At 41.3% G+C, this 18,052-nt stretch overlaps 1 protein-coding gene across 1 annotated transcript; it reads left to right on the forward strand.

The window, feature by feature from the left end:
* Window positions 1-1,059: 1,059 nt before the first annotated feature.
* RP2 (RP2 activator of ARL3 GTPase) lies at window positions 1,060-17,555 on the forward strand. Its single transcript, XM_064711531.1, has 5 exons — window positions 1,060-1,250; window positions 10,032-10,697; window positions 12,320-12,434; window positions 13,612-13,697; window positions 14,978-17,555. The coding sequence occupies exons 1-5, from the start codon at window positions 1,113-1,115 to the stop codon at window positions 15,059-15,061; spliced, it is 1,089 nt and encodes a 362-aa protein (XP_064567601.1). The 5' UTR covers window positions 1,060-1,112; the 3' UTR covers window positions 15,062-17,555.
* The last annotated feature ends 497 nt before the right edge of the window (window positions 17,556-18,052 follow it).

Below are 18,052 nucleotides of genomic sequence, written 5' to 3' on the forward strand. Positions count from 1 at the left end.
AGGGCAAAACTATTACATACCAGTGAGAGAGAAAGAGGAGTGAGGAGAAGAAAGTGGGGAATTCCACTGTGAACAGAAAGGTCAAAAAAGTAAGAGGGAGTGGAGGTGCTGCAGTGCTGGAGCAAGGAGTTCCCTGTAGCCCATGTAAAGGACCACAGTGGGTGCAAATATCCACAGTGTGGCCCATGAGGGACCCCACAACAGAGCAGGGGGATACTTTCTGAAGGAATTGAACAAAGCATCGGAGACAACTTTGAAGTATTTCACCTCAACCACAGAAAAAATCCTCTGTAAAATCTCGGGAAAAAATGTTTTTGACTGGTCAGTCTGATAAAAAAAAATGTGAGTTTTCACTCTGGGGAAAAAAAACCAGCCAAAGAAAAGCAAGCCAAACAACAAACTCGCAAACCACAAGCCAACATAGGAAGCCCGACTATTTGCAAACGGAGGCACAAAGCAGAACGCTGGGGGTTCTTATGCCGCCGCTGGCCGCTTCTGCTGCTCTGAAACAGTTGCAAGGAGCTGGGTCGGCTGGGGCAGCGCTTCCAGGGAGGGAGCACGGCGGTGGCGCTGTCCCGAGGGGACCGCACCGGTGTATCCATAGGAAAATGATAAAATGATGTGATGCAGGATTAGTCGGGTTGTATTTACACCCCGAACCGGGCTGTTTGCCTCCGACATGCACAGCTGAGCCCACACACGGCTCCGGGCGGGACACGGGTTTCACCTCGGTGGAGCGCTGCGTTCACGGGCAGCCACCGCCGCCCGTTCCGAGCCTCTCCCGCGGGACGGGCGGGAGGGAACCCTCCCCGGGGCGGGGGAGCGATGCTGATCACGGACAAACAGCGCTGTGCCGCTCGTCCCGGCCCCTCGGCCCCGCGGGTGCGCTGCCTCCGGCGGCCCTGGCCCGTGTCAGGCACCGCCCCGCAGGCCGGAGGCGACGGCTGGAGCGGGATTGGGCGGGCAAGGGAAAGGGAAAGGCGGGGGGAAATGTCGCGGTCGCTACGGGAGACGGGAGAAAACCGGAAGCCGGCGGGGCGGGGCGGCGCGGCGCTGGCGAGCCCTTCCCCGCCGCCAGCCTCTCCCCGCCGGGCGGCGGCGGCAGCAGCGCCATGGGCTGCTTCTTCTCCCGCCGCAGGAAGCCGGCCCAGGGCGGCCAGCTGCCGCCGCAGCCGCCAGCGGGAGCTGGGCAGGACGCGGCCACCGGCGAGCAGAAGGCGCCGCAGTACAGCTGGGACCTGCGAGCCAAGGTACCGCCCCGGCGGCTGCGGGATGGGAATGGGGCTGGGGCTGGGGCTGGAACTAGGACTAGCACTAGGGCTATCGCTATCCCCTCTCTCAGTGGGCAGCGTGCCGCTCTCTCCTGCCCTCCGGGCTGTGTGCTCCGGCAGGGAGCACGCCTTCCCCGGTCCCGCTGGGTCCGCGCAGTTCAATGCGTTTATTTGAACAATTAAAAAGTGTTTAGCCTAAGGATTTTACCAGGCAGTCTCAAATTGTGCAAGCGGGGAGGCGGCGCGCTGGATGCGCGGCTGCCGGCGGGGCCAGCATCGGTCCCGGTGCGGGGCTGCTCCCGAGGGGCCGGCGCTGCCTCCCGGTGGGACGGCGCCCTGGGGACAGACGGCTTGGCTGTGACGGTCCCCAAGGTGCCTGCCTGCCCTCGGGGTTCCTGAGACAGCGCGGAGTCCCCTGGGTGCGTGCTTCCATCCAGAAAATCGGGATTAATGGCTGGGGAGCTGCTCGTGCCCGGGCGAGCCCCGCACTGGCATTGGAGCGGAGGCACAACACTCGTGCCTTGTGTCCTCACCATTGTCGATATTGATTCTTCCTGCTTAGGTGTTTGCGTTTGCGCTGCTGGTTTGGTTGGGGTTTTTTTTTTTTTTTTTTTTGTGTTTTGGGGTTTTTTTTGTTTGTTTGTTTGGTTTTTTTTAAGGTTTTGGGGTTGGGTTTTTTTGGTTTTTTTTTTTTTTTTTTGAGGAAGTAGAACTAGTTTACTAGCCCCTAAAAAAACAGATGAAGTCAAATCCTTTTTCCCGTGCTGTTTCCAGAGCTCCCGGAGGCAGTCATGAAGACTCAAGCCGGAAAGCATTTAAATGCTGGATAAAATGTATTTCTTCCTAGCGTCACTTCAAGTTTCACTTCCTAAACATATAATGACATTGTAGCCCTACTAGGCCTCTCTTCCTCTCCAGCTGCCTTCGGGTGGGGGAAGCAGAAACTGGGCAGGCGAAACACGTAATTAATGTGGTTTCAACAAACAAAATCCTCAAACCTTCTGGCCGTATTTTATAAGTATGGAAAAGAAAATGTGTGAACTTATTTGAATGTTTAGCTTGCTTGTTTTTTAAACTTGACCAGGTGCTCCAGGGTGTCCCTTAAGTCTTCCAAGTAGATTAAAGCAAGCTTAGATGGAGATGAGCTAGAGAGTGTGTGCGTGTGGCCTGGAGGAATTGGTTCCCTGCGGATAAAGATGAGCAGTCTGTGTTGGGCTTATTGCTTTGACTGGCCAGCAGATATTTAGGAAGCACACAGAGAAGGAGAGGAGAACAGCCTGTCATTTGTATGGAGACTATTCTCACAGCCAGAGGGGATGCACTGAAGCCGTATTTTAGTGACAGAACAGAACTTGGTCTAAAAGTAAATTACTAAATCAGCCTTTGGAATAATATTGTTTAATTTTAGAGCAAATTCACCAGCTAAAGCTCAATAGGTATGAAAATTTTTGCCCCATCTACTTATATACAGCTAACTTTGAAAACTAAAAGAAGGAAAGTCAGGATATAGAAAGACTTGATTCAGAGAATAGCCGACCTTGTTGCTAAGGAGATGATTGTTGTTAACTTACTGGAAGTAGGCTCAGGCTAACATGAAACTGTTACAGCACCAACAATCTATCTCTGTGGAGTAAAAAAACGTGATCATGTATTGCATGTGAAACTTCCTCTTTTTCTATAAAAGACTCTTACAAACCAGAAGAATCAGTGAGTTTGGGCTGTGCTAGTGAACTAGTGTGCAAGCCATCAACTTAGCTGCTTAATTTCGTACTGTTCAGCCTAAGAATGGCTATTTAATGTCTAAATTCATTTCTCTTGCTCTTTGCAGCGTTAGTTTTCATTGGGCTTTTTGGGTGTAAGATTAATACATTAAACTAGGAAAGAACCTTATCTTAGGTGAAGGAGTACTGAGCACTTGCTGCACTAAACTTGTTGATCCCAGTTTGTATTAAGTGATACCCTGTCAGTGTTAATGTAGTAGTTTTAAATGTTGTCTGTGATAATTTGTCCTGTTGTCTATTACTTTCTCATTTATGATGCTTCGCATATATTTATTTATTTCACAAATTTGCACACAAAGTTAAATTGAAATCAATTGGAAAACTTGTGGCACCAAGACTCCTTTTTATCCATCCAGTGCATTGAGTTGTATTCTAAACCCTGAAAATCTCAACTCTGTCAAGAGATGTGCTAAATTGTCTTTTGATGTTTATTGCCACTATTTGGGTTGGGGGTGTGTTTCTAATTTTAGGCTCTCCTATTCGGTGGTGCAGCTGTGGTTATATAGTTCCGTTTCACAAGCAGGTTTGTCCGTAGTTTTTGTAAACTATGCTCAGTATATTCTTACAGGTGAGCATGTCTTGCTGCTCAGACACTCCAGCTGTCTTCCTGTAAACTAATGCCACCCTGACATGGCAGAAAAATGTAGGCACACTTGTGTGCATATTTGTGTGATTAGGAATGTGTAGAGGGGTGACTGAACCTGAGGGGTTCCTCCAACAAAACTATTTCTTCTGCTTCTGAAGGGCATCATTGCTAGTTGAGACTATTTTAATGATGTTCTGATGGCAAAGGTTGATTGAATTGACGCTGTCTGTCTGCTAGTGTAGCCCTAGACAAAGAGAAGTATGATGATATCCCAGTGACTATATAACTCTTGTTAATAGTCCCAAAAATGGACCGTGCGGTAGGAAATTCTAAATAGAAAATATTATAAGATGCTGGTAGTTGAATTGAAATTAAGGAAAGTACATGAATTTGAGGAGCCTTTTCAGATTTCTATGTATTAAGTGAGGGCAGAAGTTTTAAGGTATTCAAAATTTAATAAAATCCAGATTCCATTGTAAATCTGCTGAGGTCTCTGTAATGCTTTCTGAGCCTTGGGTTCAGAGAAGTGGGTGAACATTACTCATGGTGCAGTAGAAGAACCAGAGGATCAGATTATTTTGAAAAAAGAAAGGAGAACGATGAGCATTCAGTTTCTTGCTGCTCTGGCATTCTCAGTCCATGAGTGGAAGTTTATTCCAGTCTGTTAGTACTGCATTGCATCCTGAGGACTTATCATGCCTCTTGATGTCTTTGGGCTGTCATGAGTCTCTTTCTGACCAAGGGTGGGAGAGGAACTTGGTGGTGCTCAGCCCTTCCTTCAGCTAGCTTTCCACCTGGCTTGGTTTTGTTTCCCATTGCATGACTAACAGCAGCAACTGAATGTGGGTATGCACAGACAGGAACTGGGGCTTTTGTGTCTTGTGATGGTACAAGATACACTCATGACCTCCACAGGAGAAGAAACACAAACAGCTGCATCATCTTTTTTGCTGTTGTCTCATGTTCAAAGAAGTAGGATTAGATTAATTATGATCATAGTAGCATTTAGAGCTTAGGGGAACTTTGCTTCCCAGATGACTTTTTAACTTTTAGGAGGAACAAGTAAAGTTTTGTTTTATGTCAACTGACTTGCAACTTAACTGGTTTAGTTGATAGGAAACATGCAGCTATCATCGTTATTGTGCTGTGTAGCTGGATTTAAAAAGTTAAAAAATCTCAAGAGGTTTCACTTTTTGCCTAAATCATAGTCTTTTGTTAGTTACCTTACATTTGAGGATTCTTTATGAATGGTCTGAGCTCAAGTGGGTATCTTGAATTGTCTAGATCTTGTTTAGGTAGCCATTTTGTACTTCATTTTTGAATATTAATAAAACAACTTTTTTTCTCTAAACATTGAATTTAAGGACAAGCTAAGTCATTGTATCTTCCTTATGCCTCCTGCTGCACCAGAAGAACTGTTGCTGTTTTTCTCAAAATGTGGTCAGATCAACTGAGAAACAGTCAGAAGGTTCATATTAAGCAGTATTTCCAGTTAGATCAAATACAGGCCCGTGGTAGCTTCTTTTCTTCTTTCACTTTTTCAGTATGCAGTGGTTAGCAGTGGTTTGCTGAATGTGAATGACTGTTTTATGCTCTTATGGGCATTATGGAAAAGCATGAATATTCCCAAGAATAGAATGAAATGAGCATTCAGACTGTTGTATTGGCCACTTCTAAAGTCAGGGTGTGCAGGAGATGCTCCAAAATGAAAAACTGTTTGCTGGAGACAGGAATCTTCATTACACTTTCTACCTTTTCTTGTTGTGCAAGAATCTTGAAATCTGCCAGTGGGTGAGTAACTTCAACAAGCAATCTCCAGAGGATGTTGCAACTCCTTACTTGAGGGCACCAAACCCATACAAGTATGAATATGCAGAAGTGTCTAGGCCTGGGAATGCACTTTTTTTTCTTATTTCCCTAATGTTAATTCCCCTGCTGACAAAAATAGTGCTTAAAGCTTCTTAAGTTGATGTGCCTACCCTACAGGTGCAGCTTTTAATGTCCCTGGGTCAGCAGCCAACTTTTGTGTATTATCAGCTGTAAGTTCTTTTCTTGAACTGCCGTCTGTAGTGACTTAGAGAGACAGGGGATGATTTTTTGAGAATTATATTAAAAAGAGAAGACCTTGGTGGAAGTGGTTTAGAAATACTTTACAAACTGTTTGCTCTGCAGCCTGAACAAGGGTAACTAGAGGAAAAAAAGTAACCTGTTAAGAACAGCTGTACTTTTTCATATTTGTGGGGGTCTATCACTATTGACTGAAACTCCTTCCCTAACGGATCCTGTGAAAAAGTCTTGCCAAGACATGAACTCATACCAGAAACTCTTCAAGATGTTGGGATCCTTTATGATTCTAGGTACAGTCACCGCTAACAGCTGTGAAGGTCTAGTGCTTGCAAGCCTTTATCTAAATGGCAGCTGCCCAGTTTTGGTACCAGCAAACTGGATGGTGGTGGCTGAGGAGCTGTACGTCATGTGCAGCTTTCACACAGCCTCTGACCTTCTTGCAAGACAAGTGTCTGCAGGAAGCAAAGCTGCTTAATGCACCTTGCACTTGTAACAGAATGCCCTGGAGCTGTAAGGAGCCGTGACAAACTCGTTTGCCTTCACTTCTCTGCTTTTGTTTGCTCTTTAAAATCCCTGCTCCTTACAGTTTATCCTCTAGCCCTTTGTAACAGACTTCTCACCATTGTGTAATTGCTAAGAAACGAAAATTAGGCTTCTGTGCCGGTTCTGAGAAGGCACAGAAGCCTATGAGAAGGAAAAATATTAGCCCTGTAAGAAGGGCTGGCTTGTTCATCATCACATCTGGTTATTTTAGGTCATTCCACGGAGTAATTCCTGAACCTGTGCATAGCCACTTTGGTAAGAAGGCTTCAACGCCTGAGCTGTGCCAATATCTATTAATGTGCAACTCCTATCTACTCTAAGAACTCTTTCAATTCAGCTGAAAATATTAAAAGCTACTGCTGTGAGTACTGGCACCTTTTGAATTTTATATCAGCCTGGGGAAAAAGGATGTTTAAAAAACCTGTTAAGGGCTGGAGAGTAAAGCATCTCTCTGGGTAAAATGGGTGGATTTGGACAAAGGCTTTTGAAACTTTATCCAAACACAAAGGACAAATAGATAAGGTGTCAAATAGTTGAATTTTCCTGACCTGACAGATGCTTAAGATTTTATAGCCAGTGGAGCACCAAATGAATGGGCAGAAAAATGTATATAGCCCTGGTTATGGTTGTATGAGACTGAAGATTTTACTTCTGTTTCTTTTGGCTTTCCTAGCCTGCTTTTTTTTTTCTATGTTGCCAAGACAGAGCTTAAGAAGCAGTTGGTGTTCACTGTCAGGGGAAGGAAGGTGATTGCAGTGATTTAATATTAACCTTGATGATACCTGAAGAGTTCAGAGATGGTGAATGTGCACCAAGAAGGCTGATGGCATCCTGGCTTGTATGAAATGGAGTGTGGCCTGCAGGACTAGGGCCATGACCTGTGCTTGGCACTGTTGAGGTTGTACCTCAAATCCTGTGCTCAGTTCTGGTTTCCTCACTTCAAGAAAGACACAGAAGTGCTGAAGCATGTCCAGAGGAGGGCAATGGAGTTGGTGAAGGTTCTGGAGCACAAATCTGATGAGAAGCAGCTGAGGGAGCTGTGGTTGTTGGAAGAAAAGGAGGCTCAGGGAAGACCTTATTGCTCTCTACAACCACCTGAAAGGAGGCTGTAGGAGGTCAGGGTTGCTCTCTTCTCCCAAGTACTGAGTGATAGGATAAGATAAAAGGCCCCAAGTTGCTGCAGTGGAGGATTAGATTGGGTATTAGGAAAAATTTCTTCATAGCAAGAGTTAGAACAGGCATCCCAGAGAAGTGTTTGAGTCACCATCCATGGAGATATTTAAAATATGTGTAGATGTGGCAGCTGGGGACATGGTTTAGTGGTGGACTTGGCAGTGCCAGGTTGATGGTTGCACTTGATGGACTTAGAGCACTTTTCCAATTTAAACTATTCTATAATCATATGGGCATATAAGGCGCTGTTGGATGCATCCTCACAGTCATGGTTCTGCCTTCAGACCTGTTTCTCTGGCATGTTTCTTTTACCCAGGAGAAGTGAAATATTTATATCTGCTATAGTCTTATATCCTGTCCTCTCAGGGGCAATAACCCAGTGGGGTGAGAGAGTATCAAACCTATTCCATGCAGTCCCTCCAGTCTGTACTGCAGTGTTACTCAAGAAATAGTCTTTAAAAGGATAACTGCAAACAAAATCAGAGGAAATGTACAAATTCCTTGGCATGGTCAACAAACTGAGAAGTAAAAGCTGTGTCAAGGTGGAACTCTTAGTTCTGGAAAATAGGCAAATAAAGAGGAGCTCCTGAATCTGGTAATAAGCTGTACTTTTGTCTTTAACTTGACTACTGTTGGTACTCAAAAACTCTAATTTGAAACTGTCTATAAGCTGTGAGTTTGCTGGCTAACCAGTGTTTTTCACCTAAGCCTAAATAAAATTGCAAAGTGAAGTTTCACACGTCCTTGCAAAGGCCACTGGGTAGGAGGAGCTAGAGCTGCTTCACAGGCTTTGTAGAGCAGAGCAAATCAGAAAGATGTGCTTGTGTTCCAAGTTTCAAAAGTGCTGTGAGTTCTGGAAACACTGAACTTCTCATTCCTAAGATAAGTAACTATTCCTCTGTGCCTCTTTTGAAAGCAGTAAGTCTGTGTCCCATGGCCATTAAAAAAAAAAACCCAACATACACAAAGATATACACAAAGATACGTACATGTTCTAGGAGATGCCTGGGAAAAATATGTCCAAAAGCATTTTTAATATTTGTTTTCTCAAGTAAGGGGGAATATGAGGGTAAGTAACTTGTATATTCAAATATGTAACACTACTTGAGACTAAGGATCTTGGAGAGTTAGAAACCAAAGCATGCTGTGTGACTGAGTCTTCCATGAGGTGTCCCTTATCTTTTGAGTCTCCCAGTTTTATTTGTAACACTTCCAGCTAACTTTCCTGGATGTGTACTAGTGGAATTAAATATGATTGAGGAGAGAATTCTAGGAAGCCATCTTCATTGTCTCAACTTGCATTTTATTTGGAAGATTCATCAGCTGCAAAACTCCTTTCCTGTCTGAAGGTCATATATGTTGCACAGAACAAAATACATTTTATCAGCTGGTAGAGATTTTTAGCTTTCTTTGGCTGTTCCAGTCAAAAGCAACCAGGGCTGGTTTTATGAATGTCTGATGCTAGCCCATTCTGGTTTATGCCTTTTGCTGGCCTCAAATATTGTGTCAATGTTTAACATGCTAGGAAGAGGTATTTTTAGGAATAGAACTACACCAAAACTGTGGTAATGCATGATAACTGATTAGGGTACAGCAAATTTTGGGAGCCTCAAGGCTGATAATCAGAGAGCAGGTTGGTGAAGAGGTCTTGTGTTAATAATTCACTTATACACTTTGAAGTGCTATTTTAATGAGCTTTCACAAGAGGGCAGAGTAGAATTTGCTCCAGGAACTGTGGATGGCTTGAGACTTAACTTATAAGTAGAAATGAGCCAGCTCAGATTCCTTTGGTTTTGGCACAGTATGGGCTGTATTATTCATGCTTTCCACCTGTATTGCATCCATCCTAGATGCTGTGTGGCTTGTGAGTTGCTGCTCTCTAAAGGAGAGTGCCAGGGAAAGCCACAGCCTCCCCCAAGTGTTCTGCCCCTGCCAGAGGGATGCTGGAGTGTGGAGGAGTTCTGCAAATGTGCCCCCCGTACCACCACTGCCAGTTTTTGCTTCTTGGACATAGCTAAAACAATCTCGTATGTTTTGTTAGCACAAAAGTCTTGTCATTGTTAGCACAAGATAATGCTGTGGCACGCATTAATGAGCTCTCTGTAGTTTGCAAACATAATAGAGAAGATACTGTTTGGCAGCAACAAGATTTCCTTGCAATGTGTTGAGGTAAAATATGACCAAGAAAATTACTCAAAAAAGAAAATACTGTGTATCTCCAGCTGTAACTATGTTGGACAATTTAATTATTACAGTTACTACTCTACACAGAGCCATCATCCTCGTTGAAACAGTTCAGAGTCTACAGTTAAAAATAGCTTCCCTTGCCCCTTTCTTTATTAAAGGACTAACTGAGTTGCTTTTTTTTATTCCCTTGGAGATCTTCAGAGGGATCTCTTAGTTGTATCTCAATACTGTGTATTCCAGTAGTTTAGCTGATAGAGTTGCTTCTGATCTTTCATCACTCATTGAAGACCCTTGTGGCAGTATATCCTGTACTATTCAGTGGTACTTCAATCAGTGCAGATCAATGGGCATTAAGCATTTTAATATTTTCTGCATTTGAAGACTTAAACCTTATTTTTCTTTTTTTTTTTATTCCTCCTTCAGATTGACCCCAAAGAGTACACTTTTTCCGGACTTAAGAATGAAACTGTGGGTCGACTGCCTGGAAAAGTAGCAGGGCAACAGTTTGTCATTCAGGACTGCGAGAACTGTCAAATCTACATATTTGACCATTCTGCTACAATCACAATTGACGACTGTGTAAATTGCCAAATCTTTTTAGGACCAATAAAAGGCAGCGTGTTCTTCCGTGACTGCAAAGACTGTAAGTGTGTGGTTGCCTGCCAGCAGTTCCGCACACGGGACTGCAGGAAGCTGGAGGTGTTCTTGTGCTGTGCCACCCAGCCCATTATCGAGTCCTCCACAGGAATGAAATTTGGATGTTTCCAGTACTATTATCCTGAGCTTGCTTTACAATTTAAAGATGCTGGTCTGAGTATCTTCAATAACACGTGGAGCAACATCCATGACTTTACCCCTGTGTCTGGAGAAAATAACTGGGGCCTTTTGCCTGAAACTGCTGCAGTCCAAGATTATGTTCCTCTGCCCAGCTCTGAGGAGCTGAAAGCTGTCAGGGTGTCTACTGATGCCACAAAGAGCATAATACCCATAACTCGAGGGCGGAGACAGAAAAACAGCGATGAATCGTGTTTGGCCGTGTTTTTTGCTGGTGACTACACAACTGCAAATGCCAGGAAGTTAATTGATGAGGTGAGCAACATTTGTCTTCATTCAGGCTTTTCAATTCCTAATTCAGCATTCCTGTGGCCAGCCTCTGATTCTCCCTGAAGGGAGACTATAGAGGCTCTGTTTGACTACTGACCATACTGATCAACTGCATGATTTAAGACTTCAAAGCAAGGTAAGAGACTGAATTTCATTTTATCAGTCAGTTGGTTTACAGTTGGCATCCTGTGAGTGGCACATCTGTCTTCTAACAGTTCTGGTCTACTTTTCCATCATGGCACAGCAAAGCAATGCTCTGAAGAAAATATGTAGTTGATTTGATGAATTTGGTCAAATATAGAGTAAGTGTTTGACAATGCTTGTGAAAGGGATGTAACTGATCAGCTTGTTAGCTTATTGTCCTGAAAGTCTCAGCTAACTAAAGTCTGCCCTGAAAGTTTTTCCAGTACTAGCAGGGAGTCTTAAAAGAAAAAAAAAAAGTGTTAAAATGTATCCCCCATGTCATCCAGTGCTGAAACTTTTTTTCTGAAAGGGGCAGTGGGTGTTTGTCAAGGCTGGTCAGCTGTCTTCAATGACTTAAATAGCTTTTTAAAATTTTTCTTTCTTTTTTTAATTTTTTTTCCCTGTGAGACAGCAGCTTCTAAGCTTGTCTTTCCTGGGGCTAAAACCTGGGAGTGGCTGGCTGCTTTCACCAGCCTCAAGTGCCAAGGATGTCACAGAGCAGAGCCAGTAACCATGGGCTACAGCATTTGAGAGTGGTATCTGCAAAAGCGGCCGATCACAGTGTTGTATGATCAACTAAACATCTGGTGGAGCTCTTTCCCTTGGGTTTTTGTCTGCAAGGAAAGAAAGCTGTAGGGTGTCTCCTTGCCTTCCCATTGCCCAGCTCGACTTTTGTGGATCTGAGCTACTGAGTTACTTGAGTGAAGGGAGATAATGATACTTATGGGTGGTTTCTTTTCTGACGAAGGAATAGCTACAGGAGGAGGGTAATAGATGTGTTCTCCTCTGTTAGTAGTTATTTAGAAGTTAGAGTTAAGAAGATGCTAAAGGACTAGCTAGTGAGTTTCTGTGGAAATCTAACTGCTCTGCAGATTAATGGATGTTTTGGAAGTAAAAATGTATTTGCTCCTTTCCCATGTGCTTTTAGTTTCAGATTAGATTTGGAGTAAAAATGAGGGGGTGGGACGTGTATATGTGTTTTCAAATGTTGTTAACTCTTGTTCCAAAACTGAAAATTAGCAGTGGATAGATGAGAGTTTCAGCTAATGCTTGACTGAACTATTGCAGACTGAAGAGAACTGACTGCTTGTTTCCAGATGCTGAATGCCTTTAAATCCCATTAGTTTCTGCTTGTGGGGGATTGTGGGGAAAAACACATAACCCTGGGCCCTAATATATAAAACAAAAACATTCACATTTATTCCTCTAGGTGCACTAGGGCAGAGGAGAAAATCTGGATGAATGGAATGAAAATAAACAGAAGTGTAGAAAAAGCAAATGATCTCTGAAAAGAGAAAAAAGGTCCCTTTGCTCTGAGACCTAATGTGTATGGGAAAAATGAGTCTATTACAGTGTAATCTGGATACTCAAGTTGAACTCTGTCTTAGAAGCATTTTTAACATGAATTCTTCCTCTGTTAACAGATGACTAGCAAAGGCTTTCAGCTGGTACAGACTAAAGAGGTTTTAATGAAGGCAGAGGATGCTCACCGAGTTTTCCAGCAGAGTGCATCAGAATTCATTCCACTGCTGGAAAAAGGTGAGTTTGTGTTTTCTTTCTCCTCTTGATATAGAAATCTGTCACTTGAGAGTTCTGGAGAAGAAAGGAATGAAGGACAAATTTGTATTTCAAAGGCATACTGTAAAACCTGTTGAGATGAGTTTTGGAAGCCTCAGTGAGGCCCTAAACCAGCCAAAACTCCTGAAGGCATCACAAAAGAGTTATTTCACATTTATTTTGTGTTTCTGCTCCCCCTCTAGTGGTCCAGCTGCATAGTTCAGGAGCAGTGGCACATGCAGATCTGCCTGGAGTGGTCAAAAAAAGCTCATGCTTTTAGACTGTTTCTGACTTGTCACAAGTGCTGCTCAACCACTGAGCTGTTCAGTGTTTCTGCATAAATTATTTAAGCAAATCAATATAGATGTACATAAAGCAGATAAGTGTTTAAAATTCTTGTTTGTAACTGTATGTGCTGTCTGAGTATTTCAAAAGCCTTTCTATTGATATGACTGCAGTTGGGTTTTGTTTCTTCTTTCAGAAGTACTGACATCTTGTTATGTGTTACATGCAAAAGCTCACTGCACATTCCAAAACTGGGTAGCAAGATGCAGGTTTTTCCATGGTGACATGAGAGGTCTGTGATGCTCATTGTAAGAATGGGACAAAAGTCATTGCATTTGTAAGATGGTAGTCCAGCTTATGGGCAATATTATAGTCATGTGGGAAGAAACACCATGTTCAGAATGAAACCAGAGAAAGCAGATCTGCAAATAGTGGGTGAGAACCAGTCTAAAAATCAGGCAATTCACTATCTTGGGACTGAAGCAAAAATGCTTGAATGACTCAGTCCCACTCCAGATGTCTGTGAAATGGCTCACTATTTGAGCAGTGTAGTCTGACTCACTTCCATGATGCCTTGACTCCTTAGCATTTTTGTGCTATTGCTGCCTTTCAAGAAGTAAAACTGGAATCCTGTCCAAATCTCTGAAAAAAAGAAAAAGGCATGAAATTGCAGATAACACTGTACTTTTTTTTGTAACATGTTTTAAGTCTTTTCAATTCTTTATCTTCTGTTATGGGGCTGCTCAAGCAAAAAAAATAAAATGCTTCTTGCAAGCTTCACAATTCCCTATGGGTTGAGACTATGGGCTGAGAAATCTACTGTTTAATGCCAAGCTTAAAAGTATTATTGATTTCAGATGAACCTATTTTCTAGGTCCAGTGGTTGCTTTGGAATTCAATGGAGATGGTGCTGTGGAACAATGTCGAAGCACCGTAAATGAAGTTTTTAGTGGCACCAAGGTAGGCTGGTGTATTGCTTGATTCACAGAAAATATTACAGAATGTTTGAGCTATTTCATGGTCAAGAGAGAGTGTTTACATGCTACACAATCTTTTTCAGTTCATGGGTAGTAAAATTGGAATATCCTTTTGTTGCTGTTTTGGTTTTTTGTACTTAAACATGAGTTACTTTTTGCTGACAAGAAAATTGTCCTAGGAAAGAAAGTTCTGAATCCCCATTTCCACTGAAGAATACAAGACTTCCACTTAGAACTGTTATTTCACATAACACAAAATCAAGTTCTATAATTGTAGTACAAAAAAGTTCCACTTAAGTCCTGGGTTTAGTCACTTAACTGTGGTGGCCTGTCTATTAAACCCTGACAAAGATAATATAATGGGATTTCAACTTTTTTCCATGTTTACTTTTGCTATGTAGGATACCACAGAATGGCTTCCTTCAAAGACAGTGTTCTTTTTTTCTTCTGTCAGCTTCTTTCATTTTAGCTTCCTTACACCATACCTCCTCTTTCCTTGCTGTTCCCTTTCTCTAAATGGTAATGGTTTTGAGAAAGTTTATGGAAACATTTAGAACACTCCTGATAACAGGAGAGTGACAAACCCTTTGCTTTCAGGCTGTTGTTCAAAGAAGACTTGAATATCTTTTAGACATCTAGCATCCAGGCAGCTCCTTGCTGTCTTTCAGTTCCTTTTAAAAGACTTACTTGGAACTAGGCTGCCTAATTTCTGGAAAACAGTAATCTTGTAGCTGGAGCTTGGACTTTCACATATATTCATAAATTTTGAAAAATGAAAAAGTAATTGAAGTTACTTTTTAAAAAATAGTCATCTGCTGGAGAAGCAATGAAGATTTTTTAAGAGTAATGTAGCACAAGGAAGTCTTTCTTACAAACTCTCCCTTTCTGTTAAAGGAAAGTAGTAGCCAAAGGATTTTGTGTATTTATATTTCCCCCTCTCTCCTGGAGAGAGTTGACTTTATCAATCAAAATACATCTAAATAGATGCTAACTGAAGCTGTGACCTCTGAATAATGAAGCCCCAAGCTGCTGATCCTGAAGGCAAGAGTTAATGCAGCCAGCATGTGTGCTAGGAAAGGGTGACAATAACAAATGGTGGAGGCATCAGGGCTGAGAGAATACTAGGATTTGTTCTATCACACAGTGGGAACCAGCAGAGTTGTGTCTCTCATGAAATGCAAAACTAAAAATAAGTCTTACTGGTTCCAAATGAGCATGACTGCTTTTACTGATGTATAACTATTTTCTTGTTTAACAAAACAGGTTTTTGTATCAGAAAGCAAAGCATCAGCATCTCAAGATGTAGACAATTTCTACAATTTTGCTGACATGCAGATGGGAATGTGAAGTTTAGCATGAAGGTGCTCACGTACGGTTTGTCTTAGACTTGGACGTCACTTGGCTTGAATATCGCAGTAGTTTTGTCATTTAGTTTTGTATTTCTCATATATCCCTTTTATAAAGCCACTGGTGGTTTTTAATACAATATTATCTGAACTGGAGTAAACTGCATAGCTGGCCATGTGCATTGTGTTTGAAACTTAAATTTAACTTCAAAAACAATTGAGCTTTTCTACTAACTTTTTTACAGTGATTTCTAAACATCTATCGACGCTTGAATGTTTCTTGACAACATCTAATGATTATACATATTTTATAAGTGCAATGCTGATCCAAGTTTGATGCAGTAGTAATTGTTATCTCTCACTCAGACACATTGTTTAGAAAGTGTATTTATGTGAAATTTGCCCTTCAAAATTTTCCCACATGCAAATTTGTCTTTACTGGGGGTCCAGGAAGGAAGCTGTAGTCATTTACTTTTTCTGACAGCTTAGTCTGAAATTAATTTTCCTTGTAGCATGCTTTCAAAAGCAGTTTGTGACTTTGGCTAACTCTCCTTCAGCATGCTTTTTGAATAAAGTTGTTTGCAGCAGCATTTGTGGTGAGAGTTGTCACAGCAGCATTGTGGTGAGTGAGCACTTGCCAGGCTTTTCTGCTCTAGGGTGAATCCTGAGCATGAATGCCCTGCAGAAGCTGCTCTGCTCAGGTTCTTTGGTGATACAGCTGCCTCTGGCATTGCCACCTCACACGTGGGATATATTTGAGGTTTCTTTGCACTTGAGCAATAAACCTCTGGCATATTGTTGTTTGCTAGAAGAGACATAGCCAGTAGTCAGAGAAGGATTCTGATGGCATTAAAAACCCCTTCTTCCTTGCTAGACCCCAGGAGAAGGCTTTTGCTTGCAGATGTAATATAGAAAGTGCTGTAAAATGCTACACACTGCCATAGGATTTATTTTGTATTAATTCTAAAGACAGACTGAAGAGGTACCACAAGCATTTTGTGAGATGCATTTGAATAGTGTTCAGAAATAATGCTTATTGCTAAATAATGCATATTAGAATGCAAATATTTATAGGTATTAAATACATGATTGATTTATTTTTGCATATTGCATCCTTACTGATTTTTCTACATGAACTTAAAGCTTCAGTCCAGGTTTACAAGCTCTCTGTAATACTTGAACCAATTGTGCATGCAGACACCCAAAACCAAATTTCATAATTAAAACATGGCTTGCCAGTTTGCTTAGCCTTTACAATTCATTGAAAGGATTGGGGCTGTGTTGAGGTGCTAAAGCCATTTCCTCATTATGGTCATCCATCAAAAGGGAAAATCTTGCAAATTTTAACTGAAGATGAGTCTTGACTCATCAGTTTCACAGCTCTGGAGCTCCAAAGTGGGTAGCTAAAAACATCTCTAATCTTTTTTTTGAATTAGCACATGAAAGAATCTCTTCTCCTGAAATTCATAATTCTGTAATGCCCAAGAGAGGTTCTGAACTGTTATTTTGTTGCTACTGGGCAAATGCTTGCCATTAGTTTAAATTCAAGAATATGTCCTTAGGACTTCTTGTTATAGTTATCCATAGATTAAATAAGGAAGAATATGTCCTGAATAAACTAAACCATTGGTGTACTGGAGGTAAGAAAATTGCCACTTCTTTGAAATGTTTTTATTTGACAAAGTCAGGCCACCACCAGAATTAAACTGATAGCAGAAAATACCACTTACTTGCACTTAGGTAGCCAGAAATTTGTTGTTTTCTTTTTTTTTTTTTTTGGTAAGTGTGAGGTGAGGTCTGTAAAAAGAGCTAAAAATTTTATCTTGCTCTCCAAAGTACTAGCACAACTAATCAGTCAACTTCCACAGGAATTAATCTAGATATATACAGTAAATATTATTTTGGTATGGACAGTACATTGAAATTGTATAATGTACTTCAGAGCTGGTGTTGTGTGATTTGTATAAGCAGTACATATACTGGACTATCTTGGTCTCTAAACTTTAACATATAATATTTCCAAAGTTACATGTTGACACATAATTATGTGTATGTTTATAGCTTATTTTTTGTATCATTAACCTGCCCTGGAAACAAAGTGCTAAATGGACTTTTGTGACTCCTTTTGCTGGAGGACAGGAAGATTAATTGAAAATTCTTCTAGGCTTGAAACAGTGGAATAATTTTTCTATGTGCTGGGAAAGAGCAGTGTTGCTTTTTTATTTTTAACAATGATGGTCTGTTTACTGATATCAAGAATTTTTAATTAAAAAAATCCCTAAATAATGAAGGAGTTTCTCAATCCAATTATTTATCTATCTTTTGATTTCCATTTCTTGCTAACAGGTGTTAAGAACACTTCTAGCTTAAGAGTCAGGAATTCTTTGCATTACAGAATGGTACGTGTTTAATGTATCCTTTGTACATTTCTTGTGTAGCTTTTAATGTAATTTGTATTGCACTGTGAATGTGATTCATAATAAACATTTGAAATGTTTGAACTCTGGATTCTGAAGACTTCTTAAAATTATGGTAGATTGAAAAACATAATTACATTTTATTAGGTATAAAAACTGGGATATTAAACAGGAATAGATCTTGAAATAGATACTCATAGCTAATTGAAAATAGGCATTCATCTTCTGAAAAAGGTGATTTTCTGACAGCAGGGATTCATCTTCTGAAAAAGGTGATTTTTTGACAGGAGGGATTTTTCCTCGGTCAGAGATTGTGGTGTTTATAGTAGTAAAATTGTTAATTAAGAAAGCAGGTCCATTTAATATCTGACAACCAGTAAAATCCTCCTGAAAACAGGCAAACATTTAATACATTTCCAAATGTGGCTTTAAACTCATCAGAAATGTGACTCTTCCAAGAAGAGATGGTCTGGGGTAACTCTCACTAGGCATAAGTGTTTGGAAAGAACATGAAGTACTGTATCAATACAATTGTCTTTTGAATATGTTGAGTAAAATTGTGAAACTTTCAAGTA

Source organism: Zonotrichia leucophrys, chromosome 1 (assembly GCF_028769735.1).
Source record: "Zonotrichia leucophrys gambelii isolate GWCS_2022_RI chromosome 1, RI_Zleu_2.0, whole genome shotgun sequence".
NCBI lineage: Eukaryota > Metazoa > Chordata > Aves > Passeriformes > Passerellidae > Zonotrichia > Zonotrichia leucophrys.